This window comes from Manihot esculenta, chromosome 8 (assembly GCF_001659605.2).
Source record: "Manihot esculenta cultivar AM560-2 chromosome 8, M.esculenta_v8, whole genome shotgun sequence".
NCBI classification, from domain to species: Eukaryota; Viridiplantae; Streptophyta; class Magnoliopsida; order Malpighiales; family Euphorbiaceae; genus Manihot; species Manihot esculenta.
This window is the reverse complement of record NC_035168.2, coordinates 40,116,560-40,140,640: the sequence shown is the minus strand read 5'-3', so window position 1 is coordinate 40,140,640 and position 24,081 is coordinate 40,116,560. Positions and strand designations below refer to the sequence as shown.

Here is a 24,081-nt window from a genome sequence, read left to right as displayed (position 1 = left end):
ATTGTTATATTAGAAATACAAATATCATCAAATCAAATAGTGCTTAGAAATTATAGAGTCCTAATATAAATTTTTTGCTATTATAAAAAAATTCATACAATTATTTTATATAACGAAATGTAAAACAATAAACGGTAAGCAAATGATATAAGCCAGCAATATGATTTCATTTAAAATATTGAATAAAAAAGCATGCGCGCATGCTGTTCGAAGAAATGCTTAATAAGGAGTGGTGAGGGAGTCTTACGTGGTTGGTTGACTCTGTAAGTGACGAAGGCATAAGCATTCATTCTTCTTCTGAAATTGTTTTCTATTATGCCCACAACTGGTAGATGCATGCATAGAGGCATCATCACCCACCCAGGGCTGGGCTGGGCTGGGTTAATGTCAAAAACCACTGTTTTCGTTCACCATTTTTTGTTAGTTAATTCATGAAATCACTATTTAAAAAAAAAACAGTTGATTTTTTGAATAAAATTTTAAGATTGTTACTAATACTTTAAAAATATTCTAGTTGCTGATTTCCTGCAAGATCCATATACAACGGTCATTGTGTTTGTTGTAATTTATCAATTTATAGTGATAGAATTGCTCGTATGAATCTACCCTATTTAATACATTTAACACATTAAATGTATCATAAATCCAGTAAAATCTTGTTTTAAATTACTTGAATTTATCTCAAATTAATTAGTATTGTTCCAAAAAATATTCAAATTTATTTAATTTATAAATTTTAATTTAATAATTTACATAAAAATATATTTTAAAATTTAAATTTAAATTTAAAAAAACATTTACATAAAATATTTCAATCTCAAAAGCAAAAAAAAAAAAATTAATAAAATTTATGGAGGCCCAACTATTATTTTCTATATTTTTTATAAGGATAATTTGGGGAAGGAGACCCAACCCTTCCTCTACTAAATCAAATTAAATGACTTAGCTATTTAATTATATATTACATGTGTATATAATATGCAAATTATATATTTTAAAAATGGTTAATAGAGCAAAATTTGTAATTTTGGGCCAAGGCCCAAATATTATCTCAGGTCTTTTCCTTCCTTTCAGAATGAGACCCGGCCAAACTCTGGGCTAGGGCAAAATAAGAATGAAATCAGTAAACGGTTAACAGGCTAAAATCGCATCAGAATTGATTTGGAGGGGGCCAGTTTTGGTCTGCTATCTGCCTATCTTTGTAAATTTTAAATCAAATCAATTCAGACGGTGGTTTAACATGGTATTCAATCCGATTTGAACTATTTTTAAACTGTTAAATTGCTAAATTGAGCTCCAAACCAAATCAAAATTTAATTAAATCAGAATTACTGGAACCAAAAGTATGCATAAAAATCAACCCTGATGATCCTGTTAACCAACACCATCGATCAATATTTTCATATTAACATGTTTAAATATTATTCCTCCCAAAATTAATAAAAATAATAATAAAACAAAATATTTCAACCTAATTCAATCTTTTTAATGCATTCAAAATGAAAATATAAACAAAAACATTTTAATTAAAACAAGTTAGAATCTTGTTTCATCTATGGCACAGGATGATAGATAGGAAGCTCAGCTATATAATTATGAAATTGTTTTGCTTCATTTAATAAATATCTTTTTTTCCATGTTTGGTATTTTAATTAAGTTAAATTCGCCTCCTGCTAATTTTGATTCCATTCTTTTTAAAATCTAACCAAATTTATTAGGTTTTTATTCACAATTAGTAATCAATTTAACAAAATCAAAGATGTAATATTCTAAACTAACTTTTTTTTATTAAATCAAGTCTCATTGGAAATCAATCCAATTTTATTTTGAATTTCTACAAAGAGAAAATAGCATTACATTACATCAAACGAAAAGAGACTCCACACACTCCAGCCCCTAAAAAACTGAAAAAAGTAAAAGAAAATTTTTGTTTTGTTGAAGATAAAAATGCATGTACATCTCTACTTATAACTTGGTTTTTTATTTAAAAGGAAAAAACCAAGCTAAATACCCCATAAAAGTAAGAAAAAAAAGATAGAAAATGGGGATTTGAGAATTTGCATAAAAAGGACTTCTAATGGTAATGGATGTAGGGTTGGCAGCAGACTTGGTGCTGCTACGAGTTCTTGATTCCTATAGTGATCCTCAGCGATGTAAGGATCTATTCACTATACTAACTCATTTTGATTTATATTTGCATCTAATATGTGGAAAAGCGTTTAGAAGAACCGAACATCTGGTCAAGGAGGATAACGATAGCCATGGCTATCGATGTGTCCATTTGTGGCCCTACAATAAGCCGAAACACGTCAATACCAAACGCCACTCCTCCAACTGCCTCTTTCTGCTTGATTTCTGCCACCATTCTCCTTTTCTCATCATACACTGCACAGCTCCGTTGTGTGTAGGATCCTTCTATTTCATACACTATGTTCTTTCCATTAGCGATTTTATTACTAGTTGTACCTGAGCTTACATGAGCTAAACACTTATTGTTAAGGATGTTCATGTGCTTCTTCACCGAGAAGAGAGGATTCACCACTGTTTCTCCATCATACACTAGCCAATTATCTGTCAGACTCAGTCTCTGATACATTTAATAAATAAATAGTATTAGAACAAAGCAAACATATAAATGAACTTCAAATTGAAGGTACTGAATTCACAGATTATTATGAACCTTGCGGCGAATGGTGAGGAGAGACTTGCCGCCAGCATCCATGAGAACGATTTCACCATTAGTACCGGAACCAGCCATGTAATTATCTACCCTAAAAACAAGGTTTCCTTTGGCATCATACACAGTAAATCCATTACAGTTGAAAAGCAAAGACTTCTTCCAAACAGTTAACGTAACATCATCTGCGTTTAAATTAGCATATGACTTGATCGTCGTTTCTTTGATGGCAACGGTGTCTGTGACCGTAGCAGCGAAGTTAGGATGTACCTTCGTCATCATTACTGTTTCTAGCCTCAAAATTTGAGGGGAAAGAAGAAGGAGAAGGAGAAGGAGAGAAAATTTTCTATTGTTGATAGAGAATTGGTGGTGCTAAAGTCAAGAGCACCTATAGCTTATATATAGTGGAGGAGGAAGCTAGGAGAGTGAAACGATGCCGTGACAAGAGCAACAAGACGAACATATAAATTAATAATATAAATTAGATTGGTAAGTTAATTAATTATTAAATTAATGATAAGAGGCGATGAGGATGAATATAAATATATAAAAGATGTCAACAATGATAAGAGATTAAAATATTTTAATTGGACGCTTAAAATAAATAGAAAAAATGAAAATCAAACATAAAACGTGGTGGCCGAGGACCAATTCGTGGTGGAGAAACGAACGGCTGTCCACTCTTTGCTTAGATATTTTCTAATACCAAGTCTTATAATAATTAATTAATTAATTAATTAACATTGTTAATCTCATAATTAATAAAATATTATGATTAATTATGTGATTGGAGTGGGCGGTTTATGCGGCTCCTCCAATGGCATGGAGCCACTTTCAATTTAGAAGGGTACTCTTGAATAATTAATTGTTTAATTATGATGTTATTCTTATCAAAAAGACAATTCTGCCCTTGCATTTGGTAGTTTAGTGATAGATATCTCCAATAAATTAAAGCATTTTTTATATTATTATTTTTGTTATTGATAATTAACCTTATATCATGATAGAGAGTCAACACGGAATGGTGATAGCTACAATTTTAATTTTGATTTTTATAGTTGAAATTATGTTTAATATTAAATAATATATTTAAGATTAACATAATAAATATAAAAAAATTGAAAAAGGGCGTTTAAAATTATTAATAGATTTGTCATAATGAATTTCGAAATTAAATAATATATTAAAAAAATAAATTAAAATAATGAAGAATATAAAAATGAATAGACTTACTAGTGAAGCTAACATTTGAAAATATCATTAACATAATTGCAACCTTAGTATAAATTAATATAAATAGAAGAATGACATAATGAATAAAGAAAGAAAATGAGAGGACACGCGGCACAGTTATAAAAGGTAGATGACAATGGAAATGTCAAAATCGGAGACGAATAAGATTCAAATGAAAATAAAAATAAAAATAAAAGAGTAAAATAATGTGAAGAGCAGAGCAACAAGGCAGGACAAATTAATACCTGCGGTGCAAACAAAGCTTCCTTCACAATCATTTTGGGGCGGTAGCTGCTAGCCCGCCCGCCCTGCCCTGCCCTATCACTGTAGATGCTTAATGGTGGACCCTAACCCTCCCTCCATTGCTGCTCTCTTTTTCTTTAATGATTTTTTCATATTTTAAATGATTTTTTATATTTTAAATGATTATTGAGTATTATATAACAAAAAATATTTATCTCATTTTTCTATTAAAAAATGAATGATTTTAAAATTTATATTTTATGACGAAGATTTTTATTTTATAATTTAAATAAAAAATCATAGATTTTTTGTGAAGTAAGTTTTAGAGTTTTTATATTTGAAAAACTCAATATAAAAAGCATATATTTTAAATACAGCGAAAAACTAATTAGTTAAATTAACCAATTCATAATTTAGAGGTAGAATATATAAAACTTTTTATATATATATGTTCAACATCTGAAATGGCCGCCTAAGTATAGAGTAGAAAGTTCTATGCAAAATTAACAATTGGGTTAATGGATGGAGTAGGGAGTAGACAGGCATAGTTGGAAGAGGATTGGATTGGATGCTTATTTAATTTAAATTAAATTAATAAACAAATAAAAGAATCTAAGGAGAGAGAGGGGGAGGCGTTAAAATGGAGGAAAGAGGTGGAGACATAGTCATGGTGACAATTGATACAGACGCTCATCTGCAATAGCTTTTCTTTTTTTTTTAAAAAATAATAATAATAAATTTATTAATTGCGCAAAGAAAAAAAATTTAACCTTTAAATTATATACTCATAACCATTAAATAAGTAATTTCAACTTTTAAACCCAACTAAAACGAATCCTGAGTGTTAGGCTATTACCCATAAGCTTGTTAGATTTTTTTTTAATATTAAAAATATAAAATATTTTTTTTTTCATAATTTTTATTTATATTTTTAATTATTTAAAATTATTATTTATTTATATATTTTTAATTATTTTAAAATTATTATTATATTTTTTATAATAATAATATATAAATTTATTATTATTATTCTATTTAATTTTATATCAATTGTAAAAAACTTCTCAAAACATAATAAATTTAATATTTTTAAAATAAATATAATTAAAAATTAAAAAATTTCTTAATATATATAAAAATTATAAAACCAACAGAATATTATATTCTCTCTGCACTGTTAGCCTTAGCCTTTAATAATATTCCACCGTCCCATCTTTCTCCTCCGCTTGTTTAAAATACTACACTCTAACTCTTCATTTAAAATCAATTATTTGTAGACAAAAAATAAATTCTATTTGTTTTGAAATTAACACTTTTATGTTAAAAGTAATTAATTTTTTTTATAGAGTTGAAAGGGTAATTTTTACTCATGATCACTGAATTTAGATTACTGTTTTATGGCGGTCACTGAACTTCAATTTGTTTCAAAAAAATCATCAATATTTAAATAATTAATCGAAACAATATCTCGGATTAGTTTTCAGTCAAATTTTCAACGAAGCATACACATGGTATATCATACGTGGCTTAAAAATTTTGAAAATTAAATTACTTTACCACATTAGAGGCTTTAAACATCTTTTTGCGTGAGATTCACAAATCCCAAGTCTCATGTTTATAACTTAACTTTTTTCCATTATCCCATATTTCCAAGTGAAGAAGTGCCTTACAAATTACGTTTTGTATCTTCTATCTGTTCTTCTTCTTTTTTCTTCATCTGGTCATTGCCGAATCAAAAATCAAAGAGGAGCATTTGTATAAGGGGTTCATTCGATATCTAGGTACGCACACTTTTTCCTGTACTGGTTTAGAATGCAAACCTGTGATTCTCAATATAACTCATTTTGCTTATGGTTTTTTTTTAAATGGTATTTGTATAGTAAAAAGAAGTTTTTGAGAGTATTGAAACTTGTTAGTTACAAAAGATAATAGCAGGAGTTGGTGGTTTTGTAAAATTTACAATGAATTTACATGGTTGGGGAGTTAAGGGTGAGTACTCATACTTTGATGAAGATTATTGGCCAATTGAAAAATGTCAAAGTGATATGATGTCATTGGTAAGAATTGATAAAATTTGTCAAGTTTTAAAGTTGGAGGGAACACTGAGGTATTTTTGAAGGGTTTCTGACAGTGATTATAGGGATGGTATTAGAGTATTAGGGAGTGATAAGGATATTATATTTATGTGTGGACATGTTGTGGAAGGGAGAACTATAGAAGTATATGTTGAGCATTTGATAGTAGATGATTTGAAAAAAGAATTTAAAAGAGAAGCAATGAAATATAAAAGCAAGGGTGTTGTTTTAGAAGAGATTGAAGAAGAAAATCTCTTTATACGGTTTCAAAGAAAAAATATAAAAGAAGAGCACCATTACTTCTGTGTGGTCCTTAAATAGATGCAAATAATTCTACTGCTCAAAATTCACATAAAAATCAACCTGTAGTCCAAGTTAATGAGATAGAGAGTGAATTATTAAGAAGCAATGAGGGTGAAGGTAATGATGCAGATCAATGCTCATATAAAAATCAACCTATTGGGGAAATTAATGAGTCAGAGGGTGAACAAGAGGGGCATTGTAAAGTTAATGAGGATGTCAGGAATTTTGAACATGATACATTTTCTGTGAATGATTATTCATATTCAGTATTTATGGATAATGACAGGTTTGATGGTTTTTTAAATAATATTATCAATGAATAATGGAGAGGAGGGTAATGGCATGGAAAATGAGAATGTTACTGTGAATGAGAATACTGGAGAGGAGGCTCATGTGAAGGTAGGTGAGGAGGAGAGTCTACATGAATTTGATTTTATGGATAATGATTACAACATGAAAGAAGAAGAAGATGATGTTCAAACTGTCTTTAATGAGTTCAATGATGGCTCACAACATGGTAGGCCTATAGGTAGTAGGGAGACAGTAGTGGCGGAGCCAGGAGCTTCCCTTTGGTAGGGCACCACCGGCTGCGCCGCTGCGGCACCACCGACTGTGTCGCTGCGATACCTTCATCCCCTTTCAAAGTATTTTCCGGTCGCCGGTACGGCACGTGCCCCCCCTTGTCGTACCCTCCCTCCGCCCCTGGGAGACAGTAAGACCATTTGTTATTGATACCAATTTTACTTTTGAAGTAGATGAAGGTGATTCTGAATATGCTCCATCTGAAGCTTTTTATAGTGAGACAGATTCTGATGATGAAATGACAATGAGGTTTCCTGAATTTAGCATGGAAAAAAAAATATTAGAGATCCAACCTTCAAAGTGAGTATGATCTTTTCAAATAAAGAGGAATTCAAATATGCATATAAGGCATATGGCATAAAAACAAAAGGTTCCAAATTCACTTTCCTGTGAATGCCTTATTGAAGGTACAGGCTAGGTGTAAAAAAGTATATTATCCACGGAGGATTTGGGCTAGCAGGCTACATCCTAAAGATCCACTTGACAAAGGAATGCAAATCAAATCTGCTTATCTTGAGCACAACTGTGGTAAAATATTTAAGAATTTTCATGTAACTAGTCAATGGATTACTAATCATTACTTGGAAACATTTAGGACATACATGAATTGGAGTGTAAATGGAATAGTATCAAGATTAATGGAAGATTACAGTTACACTATTACCAGAATTAAGGCATGGAGATCAAAGGAGATTGCTCTCAAAATGATATATGGAAAGGAGGCATTATAATATGAAAGACTGCATGATTATAAATGTGAGCTTTTAAAGGCTAATCCTGGGAGTTCTATAGTTTTTAAAGAGGAGAAATGAATGTTTCAAGGCATATATATTTACTTGGTAGCCTTTAAGAATGCCTTTAGGAGTGATTCTAGGCTAATGATATGTGTGACTGGGTGTTGGTTGGAAGGTACATATGGTGGCCAGTTACTATTAGTAGTGGCAATAGATCCTAATGATTGTATCTTCCCTATAGCATATACAGTTGTGCTGAGAGAGTGTACAGACACATGGCATTGGTTCATGGAGCAATTAAAAGAAGATTTAAAAATGCAAAACAACCATCATTGGGCTTTCATGATGATAGGCAAAAGGTAATTTTATATTTGCACTTCTATTAAATTTTGTAATTGTTAATTTTATTTCCTTATGGTATACTAATATGTAGTTAATTTTATTGTATTCAATTATTGGCTGGTGTACTAAGGATTACTGAATGTCATTTCTGAAATATTTCCAAACTCTGAGCATAGACTATATGTTAGGCACACGTACACCAATTTTAGAAACAAATTTAAGGGTAAAGAATTGAAGGATTTGATTTGTAACGACCCGAAAACCGGACTGCTATCGGCGCTAGGATCCAGATCGGCATAAGGCCGCCGGGACCCGTAGCAAGCCTAACATACATCCTGTATATCTGTTAAATCCCATACATGATCAAACATATACATAAAATATTAAACTTTTTCTTTCATTTACCAAGCTTAACCTGTGCATGCACAAACTCATAAACATAAAACTCCACACTGGAGCCCTCATCAAATGCTCCAATGGGGCAACATATCATACATTAAGCTTGGATTACATAAACATCAATAAAACATTTCATTAAAGGATCATGTACCAAAAAGGGATTAACACACTCTAGGGCCAAGCACAATTCTATCCTTAATACAATTCTTAACATTACATTACATTACTATATTGTACTTTACATTACATTATTTTCATGTCCACATTTAGCTATTACATAAACATGACTTTACTCTTGTTGACTTCCTGATCTATCCCGTACCTGCAAACCTGGGGGATTAAGGGAATGGGGTGAGCTACTAGAGCCCAGTGAGCAGAATAGTAAAACATTATATTTAAAATTCATGCTTTCATGAAATGCATCACATCACAAACAAATCACATCAAGGATAGACTTGTCACCAATAGCCCTCTACACATTCCAATAGTGCCAGGGGCGTAGCATGGGCCTCACTGGTCTTTCTCTTACATAGTACCAGAGGCGTAGAATGGGCCTCACTGGTCTTACATACCATACCATATCATATCATATCATGTCATCATACGAGGGCTTATGGATCATTCAACACCCATCCACATCAACATTATATTATGCAATGCAACATATTCGTGAATTCTAGTGCAAACAACCTAATATATCACATGGCATTCGTGATGCATGAACATGCTCTAAATTTATTTGCTTTGAAACGTAAAGATCCATTCTACTCACCTCAGGCTAGCTCTGACAAGACACTGAAGCAGCTATCTCACTGCTGGGGTCCTCGGTTCCTCAGGTCCGAACCTACACAGGTGGACTTCAAATGAGGGACCAAACATACATGAACATGACTCTAGACTACTCCCCAAAAACTCCCTAAAACATCTTAAAACAATCACTGAAATTGTAATACCCGGCTAGACTCCGGTATCGGAATTCCTACCGTCCGGTGGAATCTCGGATGTCGGAAGCCTCTAGTAGGGTGGAAATATGTTTTCATAAAATGTTTTAAGGTATTTCATGGTTTTAAGTATAAAAATTAAATGAGTTTTTGCATGAAAAGTCTTTGGAGGAAAACCCAGGTTCGGCCGCCGAAAGTCAAGTTCGGCCGCCGAACATGCATGCGTTTTGGAGGCACGTTAGGCCCCCGAAAGCATGAGTAAGGGAAGCCCAGGTTCGGCCGCCGAAAGTCAAGTTCGGCCGCCGAACATGGCATGTATGCGGAGGCAAGTTCGGCCCCCGAACGTGGTCTGGCCAGCCACTATAAAAGGGTCACTTAGCCGAAATGGGCGAGCTTTCTCCCATTTTCGGCCACAGCTAGCTTCCGACCTCCCTCTTCCCAATCTAGTGTTTTTCCTTCAAATCCCCACCATTTTTCTTGAGTTTTAAGCTTGCATTGAAGGTTTTAAACTTTTGAAACAAGTTTTGGAGCTTTGGGAACCCAGGAGCTCATTTTCGTGGATCTCCAAGTTTAGGTCGTCTCCCTCTCGATCTTCAAGAGGTAAGAGCCGATCTTAAGCTCCTTATATGTTTTAAGTAAGTTTTAAGTTGTTTTATGGGTAGAGATGCATGTTTAGGCTTGTTGATGAGTTTATGGGTTTTGATGTTTTGATGATCAATGTATGTTGTTTGTGTGTGTTGAAGTGTTGTAGCTGGGGTTTAAGTTAGTTTGAGGCCCTAGGAGCTTGTATGCTTGAGTATGCATGTTGTAGAATAGGGTTTTGCATGATTGGTTGTGTAGGGGGTTGAAATGGGCATGAAGAACCAAGTTTCTGCCCTTTGGCAGAAACCAGGTTCGGCAGCCGAAGGCACTTTCGGCCGCCGAACCAGCTTGGGAGGCAGCTTTAGGCTGCCGAAGCCTGCCCCCGAAAGTGGGAGTTTCGGCTCTGTCCGAGACTTTCGGCCGCCGAAGGTGCCGCCGAACATGCATGAGTTTCGTCTCTGTTTGGGAGTTTCGGCCGCCGAAGGTGCCGCCGAACCTGCCTGACTTTCGGCTCTGGAAGGACTTTCGGCCGCCGAAGGTGCCGCCGAAAGTGCCCTTCCCAGCCTTTTCTTGCATGTTTTCTAGGGATGTTTTGAGGTGTTTTTAGGAGGTTTTTGGGGGTATGTTTAGAGTTATGTTCTTGTTGTTTGGTGCCTCATTTGAGTCCACCTGTGTAGGTTCGGACCCGAGGAATCGAGACCCCCGGTTGTGAGATAGTCATTCAGAGTCCGTTGTTAAAGCTTCAGTCACCAGGTGAGTGGGATAACTCCCTAAGTTTCTAAGTAAAGTAATTGAATAAATGAACAAATGAATGAATCTGAAAGCATACTCATGCATCATTAATGTCATGAAATATTCCAGGATGTTTGCATTAGAAATTCACGAATATGTTGCATTGCATAATTTGATGTTGATGTGGATGGTTGTTGGGTGATCCATAGTCCTCTGATGTTATGTTATGATGATATGTTATGGAAGACCAGCGAGGCCCATTCTACGCCCCTGGTGCTATGTAAGAGAAAGACCAGTGAGGCCCATTCTACGCCCCTGGCACTTTAGAATGTTATGTTATGTTATGTAAGAGAAAGACCAGTGAGGCCCATTCTACACCCCTGGCATTTGGAGATGTGGAGGACTAATGGTGACAATACCATCCTTTATGTGATTAGCTGTGATGTGTTGCATTTCATGAAAGCATGAATAAGAAAAAGAAAAAGGTTAAATAATTTGATGATAAGAAATAAAATAAAATGAATAATAATAATAATAATATATATGATAAGAATAATAAAATAAATAATAATAAACATAAAAATGGTGAAACTAAATCACATGTTTTTATCTTTCTGCTCACTGGGCTTTATAGCTCACCCCTCTCCCCTAACCCCAGTCTTGCAGGTGCAGAGTAGATAGAGAAGTCAAGAAGAGTAAGAGAAGTTTATGTAATAGCCTAGTGGTGGACATGGTTTAAATGTAATGTAAAGTATGTTATGTAATGTAATGAAAGTTTAGAATGTGCTTGACTGGAGTTTGTTTTAATCCCTTGTGTATATGATCCAAAAAATGTTTTTATGATGTTTATGTTATCTAAGCCTATCATATGTTATGTTACCCATTGGAGTATTTGATGAGGACTCCAACGAGGGGTTTATGATATGCTATGTATGCACAGGTTAGGCTTGGAAAGAAAAGTTTTAATTTTTATGTATGTTGTTGATCATGTATGGGATTAAACAGGTTCACAGGATGTATGTTTGGCTTGCTACGGGTTCTGGCGGCCTTAAGCCGACCTGAATCCTAGCGCCGGTAGCGGTCCGGTTTCCGGGTCGTTACAGAGTGGTATCAGAGCCCTAGGTTCATATGGTCGGACCTAGAGTGTCGGGCTCATAGATGTTATAGAAAGTCAAGCACAATAGGAAATCATGTCCACTAGGATAGGATGTAGAGTCCTGTCTAGAATGAAAGTATGTATGCTATGAGATATGCTATGAATATGATGTGTATATGATGTGGGTTCATGTGTTTCCACATGAACCATTTGATGCTAATGTTTTTCTATCTGTGCTGTTTTTCAGTAAACAGAATGCGAGGAACTCGTCGATCGGCTAGATTGACTAGAGTACCACCGGAGGATGAGGGCACGAGCGCCCGTCCTCCAGCATTGCCAAGGGCAATGTCAAGCAGGTCCAACAGGGACAGGGCAGTGAGGGACCCTAGAAGGTCTTTGGATCTGGGTAGAAGCAGATCAGTAAGGGGTACAGTTCAAGAAAGAATGTCAGTTGATGGAGAAGAAGAGATGGATGTGGAGCAGAGGAGGGACGGTAGCCTTGGTGTAAGCATGCCAGAAGAGGGCATGGGTGAGTCTCAGGGAGGCACTCAGGCCTCGGGGTTTGTTCCACCACCCCAGTACCCACCTTTTTCACCATACCCCGGGTATTCGATGGGAGGTACATCGGATTACCCCAGTTTTAATCCTTACCCTTCTCACATGCCATACCCACCTTTCTACCCACAGTACCCTATGTACCCACCTCCATCCTTCCATCCAGACACAGCAAACCCTATCCCAGGGGATGCCGCACCTCCACCACCAGCAGAAACCGCAGTTACAGAAACCCAAAGACCTCAACCTACCTCATCTGGAGGGAGCAAGGCCAAGATGACCGACTATATGAAGTTAGGTGCTCCCCAGTTTGATACCGGTGATGATCCGTTTGTGTACCTGGAGAAGGTCAAAACAATTACAGATGAGATAGGTGCGGATGACAGCAGAGCCATTCAGATGGCTGGTTTCACCCTGAAATGCAAAAATGCCCGTGAGTGGTTCAAGGGCTATGTGAAACCAAGGGTGGACAGTCTTTCATGGGAGGAGTTTGCGAATGAGTTCGCAGGATGGGCTTTCCCTGACAGTTCCAGGGAGCTGAAGATGATTGAGTTTGAACAGCTGAAGCAGACAGATGAGATGGGTGTCGATGAGTACACCGATAGATTCTTAGAGTTGTTGCCGTTTGCTGGGCAACATCTGGACACAGATCCGAAGAAGTCGAGGAGGTATATCATGAGGCTCAATTCCAGGTATTCCTCTTTGATTCAGTCAGCTGATAGAGAAAGTTTCCATGCCATTATAGACATGGCCAGGAGAATGGAGGCTAGTGCCGTAATAGAGGGAAAAGTCAAGCAGTCAGTGGCATAACCTTCTGGTTCTAAGACCCCAGGTGGGGGAAGGATAGACCCTTCATCCTTGAGTTCAGCTAGTAAGAAGTGGGGCAGTACCACTAAGAAACCAAAGAAGAATAAGTTCTGGAGCAAGATCAAGTCAGGTCTGGGATTAGGAAGTGGCTCAAGCTCTGGTGCTGATAATGCAGTGTGTGCAAGGTGTGGTAAGCTACACAGAGGGGTATGCCAGTTTGGGACGACAGCCTGCTACAGATGTGGGCAAGAGGGACACATGTCTTGGGAATGTCCGAGAGCAGTTCCTACGGCACAGCCCCAGCAGACAACTTCGGGTAGCGTAGCACAGCCAGCAGCTTCAGCCGCAACACAGGCTAGTGGCAGAGGCCGAGGGAGAGGGTCAGCCTCTTCTTCATCAGTTTACAGAGGGGAAGGTCCGTCAGCTCCAGCACGGATCTTCACAATGACGCAGCAGGAGGCAAACGCATCCAACACCGTGGTGTCAGGTAATATCATCATTGGTTGTTCAGATGCTTATGCCTTAATGGACCCGGGTGCATCCCATTCTTTTGTTTCTCCGAGAGCGGTCGAGAGGTTGGGTTTGATGGTCTCTGGATTAGAGTGTCCCCTATGGGTCAGTGGACCCAAGTGTGACCCGTCAGTGGCAGAGTCAGTCTGCCAGTACAGTCCAGTTTTCATAGAGGGAAGATGCCTATCCGCCGACCTAGTGGTTCTAGACTTGACAGATTTTGACGTCATTCTAGGGATGGATTGGCTATCTACCCATGGTGCTACCTTGGATTGCAGAGACAAGGTAGTTAAGTTCAGATGTCAGGATGGGTCAGAGGTTGTCTTTAGAGGAGACAGGGGGAGTACACCTAGAGGTTTGATATCAGCCCTACAGGCTCGTAGGCTGCTCAGGAGGGGTTGTCAGGGTTATCTAGCCTATGTGAGAGAGCTAGACAGAGATGTCAGAGAGCCCGCCTCAGTGCCTGTGGTTAGAGAGTTCTTAGATGCCTGTGGTTAGAGAGTTCTTAGATGTTTTCCCAGACGAGCTGCCAGGTTTACCGCCTCCTAGGGAGATAGAGTTCGAGATAGAATTGATGCCAGGAACCAGACCGATCTCTATCCCTCCCTACAGGATGGCGCCAGCAGAGCTGAAGGAGCTTAAGGAACAGTTACAAGAGCTGGTAGATAAGGGTTTCATCCGACCGAGTACCTCACCCTGGGGTGCTCCAGTATTGTTCGTGAAAAAGAAGGATGGATCCCTCAGACTTTGTATCGACTACAGACAGTTGAACAAGGTCACTACCAAGAACAAGTACCCGTTGCCTAGGATCGATGATCTATTCGACCAGCTAGCAGGAGCAGGTTGTTTCTCCAAGATAGATATGAGATCTGGGTATCATCAGCTGAGGATCAGAGATGAAGACGTGCCGAAGACAGCATTCAGGACCAGATATGGGCATTTTGAGTTCCTAGTGATGCCGTTCGGGTTAACAAACGCCCCTGCAGCATTCATGGATCTCATGAACAGAGTATTTAGCCAATACCTGGATCACTTCGTTATTGTCTTCATAGATGATATCTTAGTGTATTCCAGGAATGCAGAAGAGCATGCCCATCATCTGCGGTTGGTCTTGCAGACTTTGAGGGAACATGGCTTGTATGCCAAGTTCTCTAAATGTGAGTTCTGGCTGAGGAGCATTTCGTTCTTGGGGCATGTAGTGTCAGAGAATGGTATTGAGGTGGACCCCAAGAAGACAGAAACTGTGGCTAACTGGCCTAGACCCACTTCAGTGACAGAGATTAGAAGTTTCTTGGGTTTGGCTGGTTACTACAGGAGGTTCGTTCAGGACTTCTCAAAGATAGCAGCTCCTCTGACCAGGTTAACCAGGAAGAATCAGAAGTTTCTGTGGACCGACCAGTGCGAAAAGAGTTTTGAAGAGCTTAAGAAGAGGTTGACCTCAGCACCAGTTTTAGCTCTGCCATCTAGTGATGAGGACTTTACAGTCTTTTGTGATGCGTCCCGTGTGGGACTGGGTTGTGTACTGATGCAGAATGAGAGGGTGATTGCTTATGCTTCTAGGCAGCTGAAGAAGCATGAGTTGAATTACCCCACACATGACCTTGAGATGGCAGCAGTAATCTTTGCACTCAAGATGTGGAGGCATTACCTTTATGGGGTAAAATGTGAGATCTTCACAGATCATAAGAGCCTGCAGCACATCCTGAGTCAAAGAGATTTGAATTTGAGACAGAGAAGATGGGTAGAACTGCTCAGTGACTACGATTGCAAAATCCAGTATCATCCGGGTAAGGCTAATGTTGTAGCTGATGCCTTAAGCCGGAAATCACTCGGCAGTCTATCCCACATCACAGCAGAACGAAGACCAGTAGTAAAGGAGTTCTACAAGCTCATCGAAGAAGGGCTACAGTTAGAGTTGTCGGGTACAGGTGCCTTGTTGGCTCAGATGAAAGTGACACCCGTGTTCCTTGAGCAAGTCGCTCAGAAACAGCATAAGGACCCCGAGTTAGTGAAGATTGCCAGGACTGTTCAGTCAGGCAATGATAGTGAGTTCAGATTCGACAGTAAGGGGATCCTCCGCTATGGGAGTCGATTATGTGTACCAGATGACATAGGACTAAAAGGAGACATTATGAGAGAGGCTCATAATGCAAGATACAGCATTCACCCCGGAGCCACCAAGATGTATCAAGATTTGAAGAAAGTTTATTGGTGGCCGGCAATGAAGAAAGAAGTGGCACAGTTCGTGTCAGCCTGCGAAATATGTCAGAGGGTGAAGCTGGAACATCAGAAACCTGCTGGAATGCTTAACCCGCTACCGATTCCAGAATGGAAATGGGAAAATATAGCTATGGACTTCGTAGTAGGGTTACCGGCGACGTCCAACAGATTAGACTCCATATGGGTGATTGTGGACAGACTCACCAAATCTGCTCACTTCATTCCTGTCAGGAGTGGCTACTCTGTGGATAAGTTGGCGCAGGTATATGTGGATGAGATCGTCAGGCTGCATGGGGTTCCTGTTTCGATAGTGTCAGATAGAGGGCCCCAGTTCACCTCCAGGTTTTGGCGGAGTCTGCAGAATGCCATGGGTACTAGGTTGGATTTCAGTACTGCCTTCCACCCCCAGACTGATGGACAGTCAAAAAGGACCATCCAGACTATAGAGGATATGCTCAGGATGTGTGTGCTAGACTTTGGCGGTTCTTGGAGGCAGCATCTACCTTTGGTGGAGTTTGCCTACAATAACAGCCATCATGCTAGCATCGGGATGGCTCCATATGAAGCTTTGTACGGAAGGAAGTGCAGATCACCTGGTTGCTGGGAGGAAGTTGGAGAGAAGGCCTTGGCAGGGCCTGAGCTAGTAGAAATTACCAGCAGGGTGGTACCCATAATCAGAGAGAGAATCAAGACTGCTGCAAGCAGACAGAAGAGTTATGCAGACGTCCGCAGGAGACAGTTAGAGTTTCAGGAGGGGGATCTGGTGTTGCTCAAGGTGTCTCCAATGAAGGGAGTGGTTCGCTTCGGGAAGAAAGGTAAACTAGCCCCACGATACATCGGACCCTTTGAAATCTTGCAAAAGATTGGGAATGTGTCGTACAAGCTGGATTTACCTGCTTCAATGGCAAGAATCCATCCGGTTTTCCATGTTTCGATGTTGAGGAAGTTTGTGTCAGATCCGAGCAAGGTTCTTAGTGAGCCTGATGTGGAGGTCCAAGAGGATCTCACCTATGTTGAACAGCCAGTACGGATCATAGACACCCAGATCAGAAAGTTAAGAAACAAGGAAATCCCGATGGTGAAAGTCCTATGGAACCACCACAACTTGGAAGAGTGCACGTGGGAGACACGGGAGTCCATGCTCCAGCAATATCCTCATCTCTTTTAAGGTAAGTGTGAAGTGTTTTATGTGCTTAGTATGTATGTTATGTGTTGTTTGGTGAACATTCGGGGACGAATGTTCTTAAGGGGGGGAGAATGTAATACCCGGCTAGACTCCGGTATCGGAATTCCTACCGTCCGGTGGAATCTCGGATGTCGGAAGCCTCTAGTAGGGTGGAAATATATTTTCATAAAATGTTTTAAGGTATTTCATGGTTTTAAGTATAAAAATTAAATGAGTTTTTGCATGAAAAGTCTTTGGAGGAAAACCCAGGTTCGGCCGCCGAAAGTCAAGTTCGGCCGCCGAACATGCATGCGTTTTGGAGGCACGTTAGGCCCCCGAAAGCATGAGTAAGGGAAGCCCAGGTTCGGCCGCCGAAAGTCAAGTTCGGCCGCCGAACATGGCATGTATGCGGAGGCAAGTTCGGCCCCCGAACGTGGTCTGGCCAGCCACTATAAATGGGTCACTTAGCCGAAATGGGCGAGCTTTCTCCCATTTTCGGCCACAGCTAGCTTCCGACCTCCCTCTTCCCAATCTAGTGTTTTTCCTTCAAATCCCCACCATTTTTCTTGAGTTTTAAGCTTGCATTGAAGGTTTTAAACTTTTGAAACAAGTTTTGGAGCTTTGGGAACCCAGGAGCTCATTTTCGTGGATCTCCAAGTTTAGGTCGTCTCCCTCTCGATCTTCAAGAGGTAAGAGCCGATCTTAAGCTCCTTATATGTTTTAAGTAAGTTTTAAGTTGTTTTATGGGTAGAGATGCATGTTTAGGCTTGTTGATGAGTTTATGGGTTTTGATGTTTTGATGATCAATGTATGTTGTTTGTGTGTGTTGAAGTGTTGTAGCTGGGGTTTAAGTTAGTTTGAGGCCCTAGGAGCTTGTATGCTTGAGTATGCATGTTGTAGAATAGGGTTTTGCATGATTGGTTGTGTAGGGGGTTGAAATGGGCATGAAGAACCAAGTTTCTGCCCTTTGGCAGAAACCAGGTTCGGCAGCCGAAGGCACTTTCGGCCGCCGAACCAGCTTGGGAGGCAGCTTTAGGCTACCGAAGCCTGCCCCCGAAAGTGGGAGTTTCGGCTCTGTCTGAGACTTTCGGCCGCCGAAGGTGCCGCCGAACATGCATGAGTTTCGTCTCTGTTTGGGAGTTTCGGCCGCCAAAGGTGCCGCCGAACCTGCCTGACTTTCGGCTCTGGAAGGACTTTCGGCCGCCGAAGGTGCCGCCGAAAGTGCCCTTCCCAGCCTTTTCTTGCATGTTTTCTAGGGATGTTTTGAGGTGTTTTTAGGAGGTTTTTGGGGGTATGTTTAGAGTTATGTTCTTGTTGTTTGGTGCCTCATTTGAGTCCACCTGTGTAGGTTCGGACCCGAGGAATCGAGACCCCCGGTTGTGAGATAGTCGTTCAGAGTCCGTTGTTAAAGCTTCAGTCACCAGGTGAGTGGGATAACTCCCTAAGTTTCTAAGTAAAGTAATTGAATAAATGAACAAATGAATGAATCTGAAAGCATACTCATGCATCATTAATGTCATGAAATATTCCAGGATGTTTGCATTAGAAATTCACGAATATGTTGCATTGCATAATTTGATGTTGATGTGGATGGTTGTTGGGTGATCCATAGTCCTCTGATGTTATGTTATGATGATATGTTATGGAAGACCAGCGAGGCCCATTCTACGCCCCTGGTGCTATGTAAGAGAAAGACCAGCGAGGCCCATTTTACGCCCCTGGCACTTTAGAATGTTATGTTATGTTATGTAAGAGAAAGACCAGTGAGGCCCATTCTACGCCCCTGGCATTTGGAGATGTGGAGGACTAATGGTGACAATACCATCCTTTATGTGATTAGTTGTGATGTGTTGCATTTCATGAAAGCATGAATAAGAAAAAGAAAAAGGTTAAATAATTTGATGATAAGAAATAAAATAAAATGAATATTAATAATAATAATATATATGATAAGAATAATAAAATAAATAATAATAAACATAAAAATGGTGAAACTAAATCACATGTTTTTATCTTTCTGCTCACTGGGCTTTATAGCTCACCCCTCTCCCCTAACCCCAGTCTTGCAGGTGCAGAGTAGATAGAGAAGTCAAGAAGAGTAAGAGAAGTTTATGTAATAGCCTAGTGGTGGACATGGTTTAAATGTAATGTAAAGTATGTTATGTAATGTAATGAAAGTTTAGAATGTGCTTGACTGGAGTTTGTTTTAATCCCTTGTGTATATGATCCAAAAAATGTTTTTATGATATTTATGTTATCTAAGCCTATCATATGTTATGTTACCCATTGGAGTATTTGATGAGGACTCCAACGAGGGGTTTATGATATGCTATGTATGCACAGGTTAGGCTTGGAAAGAAAAGTTTTAATTTTTATGTATGTTGTTGATCATGTATGGGATTAAACAGGTTCACAGGATGTATGTTTGGCTTGCTACGGGTTCTGGCGGCCTTAAGCCGACCTGAATCCTAGCGCCGGTAGCGGTCCGGTTTCCGGGTCGTTACAGAAATCATGCAAGGGAAGGCTGAACAGGGCACCTTCGACGGCCGAACCCTCCTCCAGATCCGAAAGTCATGCACTTTCGACGGCACCTTCGGCGGCCGAAAGTTCTCTCCAGATCCGAAACTCGTGCATGTTTGGCGGCACCTTCAGTGGCCGAAACTCCCTTCCAGAGTCGAAAGTCCAACTTTCGGGGGTAGGGTTCGGCGGCCGAAAGTCCTTCGGCTGCCGAACCTGAGTTCTCCCAAAGTGGCAGAACTCAGCCTCCTCATGCACATTTTGCCTCTCAAACCATTCAAACATGCATTTAGCTATTCTACAACATGCATACACATACCACCAAGCATATAGGGGTCTCAAACTATCCTAAACCCCAACACAAACACATATAGCAACTCAAACAACATACATTATCCATAAACTCAATATTAACCTAAACATGCATTTCTACCCCATAACCCCTCAAAACTTGTTTAAAACATACAAGAAAGGTAGGATCTAAGCTTACCTCTTGAAGATCGAGAGGAGAGACGATTCTAACTTGGAGATGAGAGAAATCTAGCTCCTTGGGTCTCCAAGCTCCAAAACTTGATCTTAGCTTCAAAGATCTTCAAAACCAAGTTAAAACTTGTTAAAACTTGAAAGATTTGAGGAAAACCATCAAAACCAACCATGGAAGGGTATGGACTCACCGTTGGCCGAAAATAGGGGAGAAAACTCGCCCATTTTCAGCCATGGGGCCTTTTATAGGTGGCTGGCTAGGCCACTTTCAGAAGCCGAAGGTGATTCCAAAACTCATGCATGTTCGGCGGCCGAACCTGGATTTCCCTCAATGGTCTTTTTCATTCAAAACTCAATTTTTTTCTTACTTAAAATCATAAAATATATGAAAACATTTTATAAAAATATGTTTTTACCTTTCTAGAGGTTTCCGAAATTCGAGATTCCACCGGGCGGTAGGAATTCCGATACCGGAGTCTAGCCGGGTATTACATGATTTGGATGGCAACAAGAGCTACATATAGGGTCAAGTTGGATATGTGGCTAGATAAAATTGAAGCAAAGAATAGTAATGCAAGAGAATAGCTAAGAGAAAGACCCTATGAGAATTGGTCAAGGGCTTGCTTCAAAACTGATGCAATATGTGACATGCTCACTAATAACCTATGTGAATGCTTTAATAGGTATATCCTAGATACAAGAGATAAACCTATTATCACCCTGTTTGAAATTATTAGAACTAAGTTAATGAAGAGACTTTTTGCAAAAAGGGAAAAATGAAGAGTTTTCAAGGATCAATTTGTCCTAAAATCTAGAAAAAACTAGATGAAATGAAGGAGTGTAGTTGCTTGTTTCAAGCACACTTTTCTGAGGGTTCACAGATTCAAGTATTTGGTGGTGGAAGTCAATTTGTTGTGGATTTGAAAAACAAGACCTGTAGTTGTCGAAGGTGGCAATTAAATGGTATCCCTTGCATGCATGCTTGTACTGTTATTTTTCAGAACAATGAACAACTAGAGAGTTTTGTGAATGAGTGTTATCTGAGGGAGACATATGTAAGAGTGTACAACCATATAATAAATCCAATAAATGGAAGTGATATATGGCAAAAAACTAATAGTATGAACTAAATAATACCAAATGAGCCTGCAAGTTAAAAAATAGTAAAAAAGCATAAAATAAGGGGAAAGGAGCCAGAAGAATTAGAGAAAGCAACTGCATTTGGGAAGATTTCAAGGCATGGAAGGATTTCTATAAAATGCAACCAATGTGGAGAAATTGAGCATAACAAGAGATATCATAAAGGGGAATCCACTAATTCAGTAAATATTGGTGTCTTTACTATTTCATTATGCATGATTATAATTACATTAAATTGATTTGAACATTATCATGGCAGGCTTCAATAATGAGGAAAAGGCCAAAAAATTTTCCAACAGATCCAACCATTTCACAAACTCCTCCAATTACATAGACATCAACAAATGCACACCAACCAAGTAATGAAGTTTCAAATCCTCCAACTACAATTAAATAGATGATGGATGTAGGTTTTGTTTGAGTGGTAAATGAGTTATGTGAATTGTATTCAATTGACTTGTGTGATTGAATGCAATATTTTTATGTGTTAACAAGGATCCAGTCAAAAGCCTCCATTAATGTCTAGAACTTTACAAGATACATTTAGTGATGAAAATGTTTTTATGACAGTGAATAGGGTAAAGAGACTAATATATCAAATATTTATATACTACTCACATGTTGTATATAACATATTGTCATTTGATTTGTGTAGAACAATGAATGTGAAGAAAACTCAAGCCAATATATACATCATGAAGATCACAATATTAGAAAAGATAAGGGAAAAACAAGGACATAAAAGCATGCCAATAAAACCAGCAAGCCTCCTTGGAGATTATTAAAGAAATATGTTGTCTTTACTCAATGGATCATGATGATGAATTTTATATTTTGTTATTTATTGAATAAAACTGTAATTATTATCATAGGAGAATAATTTTTGTTGGAATGTATTTTATGCTTCAAAGCTTAAATAGGTTTCAGTATGTTTCAAAGTTGAAGCATTTTGTCAAACTTTATATCCAATTTAAAGTTTCTATTGTATTTTGTGCTTCAAATCAATGATATTTAAGTTCCATTCACAATGATGATACTATTTTCTTAGTTTCCATTCACATTGTACATCATATAAAATTTCATTTCTTTCATTAAACATGGGATTATATAGTCTAAATCAGGAGTTAATCTTTCATTAATAGACATTGTAGCCTACAACATTAAGCAAAAGTTGTAAAAATTAACCCCATCAACCTGCATTTAACTACATTTTCCCTATATTTTCATAACTGACAACGTAATATGTCAATTACTTTCCTATTACAATTTTTCTTAAATATAATATAAAATCTACAATACATGGCTATTATCAGCAACTTCTCAGCTTTACTATTAGCAGCTGCAATTTCTCTGTCTTGAGTTTCAATAATACTCAACAACCCAAAAATAATTTATTTAGCACGATTTGGAAATGGCTCATCAACCCACTGGAAAACCCACAATAATTTATACTTTCTAACATAAAAAAAATTATAAACCCAATAAATGACTCATCAAGCTGTAGAATGAAATGCATGTTGAAAATTAAAGAAGAAAGCTCACTTCGTAATTTCGGCACCCATAAAATCGTCTACCTGAATTTCTCTCGGTCCATGAAGTTTTCAAATCCGCATTACTGCATATTGGTCGCATACTTCCTTCACTTCCTTCAAACATCGTAGATGACCCTTTTCTTTCGTCTGAAATGTGTGAGTGAAATGGGTCAGCTACACAAATGCTTCTCCTTAACCTTCGATTTCGACAATGAACAGATGAAGAAAAAAAAAAAAGAAGAATATGAAGAAAGTGAACGTGGGAGAACGGGAAAAAGTTGAGTTATAAACGGGAGACTTAAGATTTGTGAATCTCATGCAAATAGAGGTTTGATGATGTGGCAAACTAATTTAATTTTTAAAATTTTTAAGCTATGTATGTCATGCTAGTGTATGTTTCGTTAGAAATTTAATCGAAAATTTATCTGAGTAACTATTTGAATATTGATAATTTTTTTAAAATAAATTAAAATTTAGTGGCCGTCGTGAAATAATGATCTAAATCCAATGATCATAAATAAAAATTATGAAGTTTACTTTTCAAAAATAAATACAAAAAGAATATTAAGAGATTAAAACTAAGTAATACATAAAAGCATAAGAATCAAAACAAAACTAAAATATTAAAGGGTAAATAATATTATTTTAAAAAATACACTAAAATTTATGGATGAAAATTTAATTTTAAATATTTTGAGGAGCAAAATTATATATATATAATTTTAAATTTCTACACCTCTTTACCTTGTAATCAAAACGACGAAACCTTTCTTTTTATTTATTTTGAACATCTATATATAGTCAAAATATTATGAAATCACATTCTACGTATACTAAAATTAAATTTCAATGTTCCTGCAATATTAAAAACACTCTTCCATATATTATTTATAACAAATAATCTCAAAATGATTCAATATTTAATTTAATTAATTTTAATTTAAACTTAAATTAACCTTTTTTTAATGTAAATTTAATTTAAAACCGGCCCAGGACTGGATCTTCACTAATTTATTTGTATTAATCTCCTTTTCTCATAAGTTATTAAGCTTTCTATTGTCTTAATCAACTCTTTAATAAATCACCTAATTACTTAGTAATTATTATAATTAACACATGTACTTGTAGTGATTATCTTCTTCTCCATGAGATTATTAGATTATAAATGGCTGACACATGGACGGCAGGCAGCTCAAAATATCTCATCCAAAAA

At 37.8% G+C, this 24,081-nt stretch overlaps 1 protein-coding gene across 1 annotated transcript; it reads right to left on the bottom strand.

Moving 5' to 3' along the window:
* Positions 1-1,762: 1,762 nt before the first annotated feature.
* LOC110620320 (protein LURP-one-related 8) lies at positions 1,763-3,060 on the bottom strand. The gene is made up of 2 exons (XM_021764009.2): positions 2,681-3,060; positions 1,763-2,587 (listed from the first exon to the last, which is right to left on the bottom strand). The coding sequence occupies exons 1-2, from the start codon at positions 2,957-2,959 to the stop codon at positions 2,201-2,203; spliced, it is 666 nt and encodes a 221-aa protein (XP_021619701.1). The 5' UTR covers positions 2,960-3,060; the 3' UTR covers positions 1,763-2,200.
* Between the last annotated feature and the right edge of the window lie 21,021 nt (positions 3,061-24,081).

Bases quoted from the DNA above. Each gene is read 5' to 3' on its own strand.
- LOC110620320 (XM_021764009.2), bottom strand. From the start codon at position 2,959: ATGATGACGAAGGTACATCCTAACTTCGCTGCTACGGTCACAGACACC. The intron at 2,588-2,680 runs GTTCATAATAAT...TAAATGTATCAG, and splicing joins TCCTCACCATTCGCCGCAAG to AGACTGAGTCTGACAGATAA.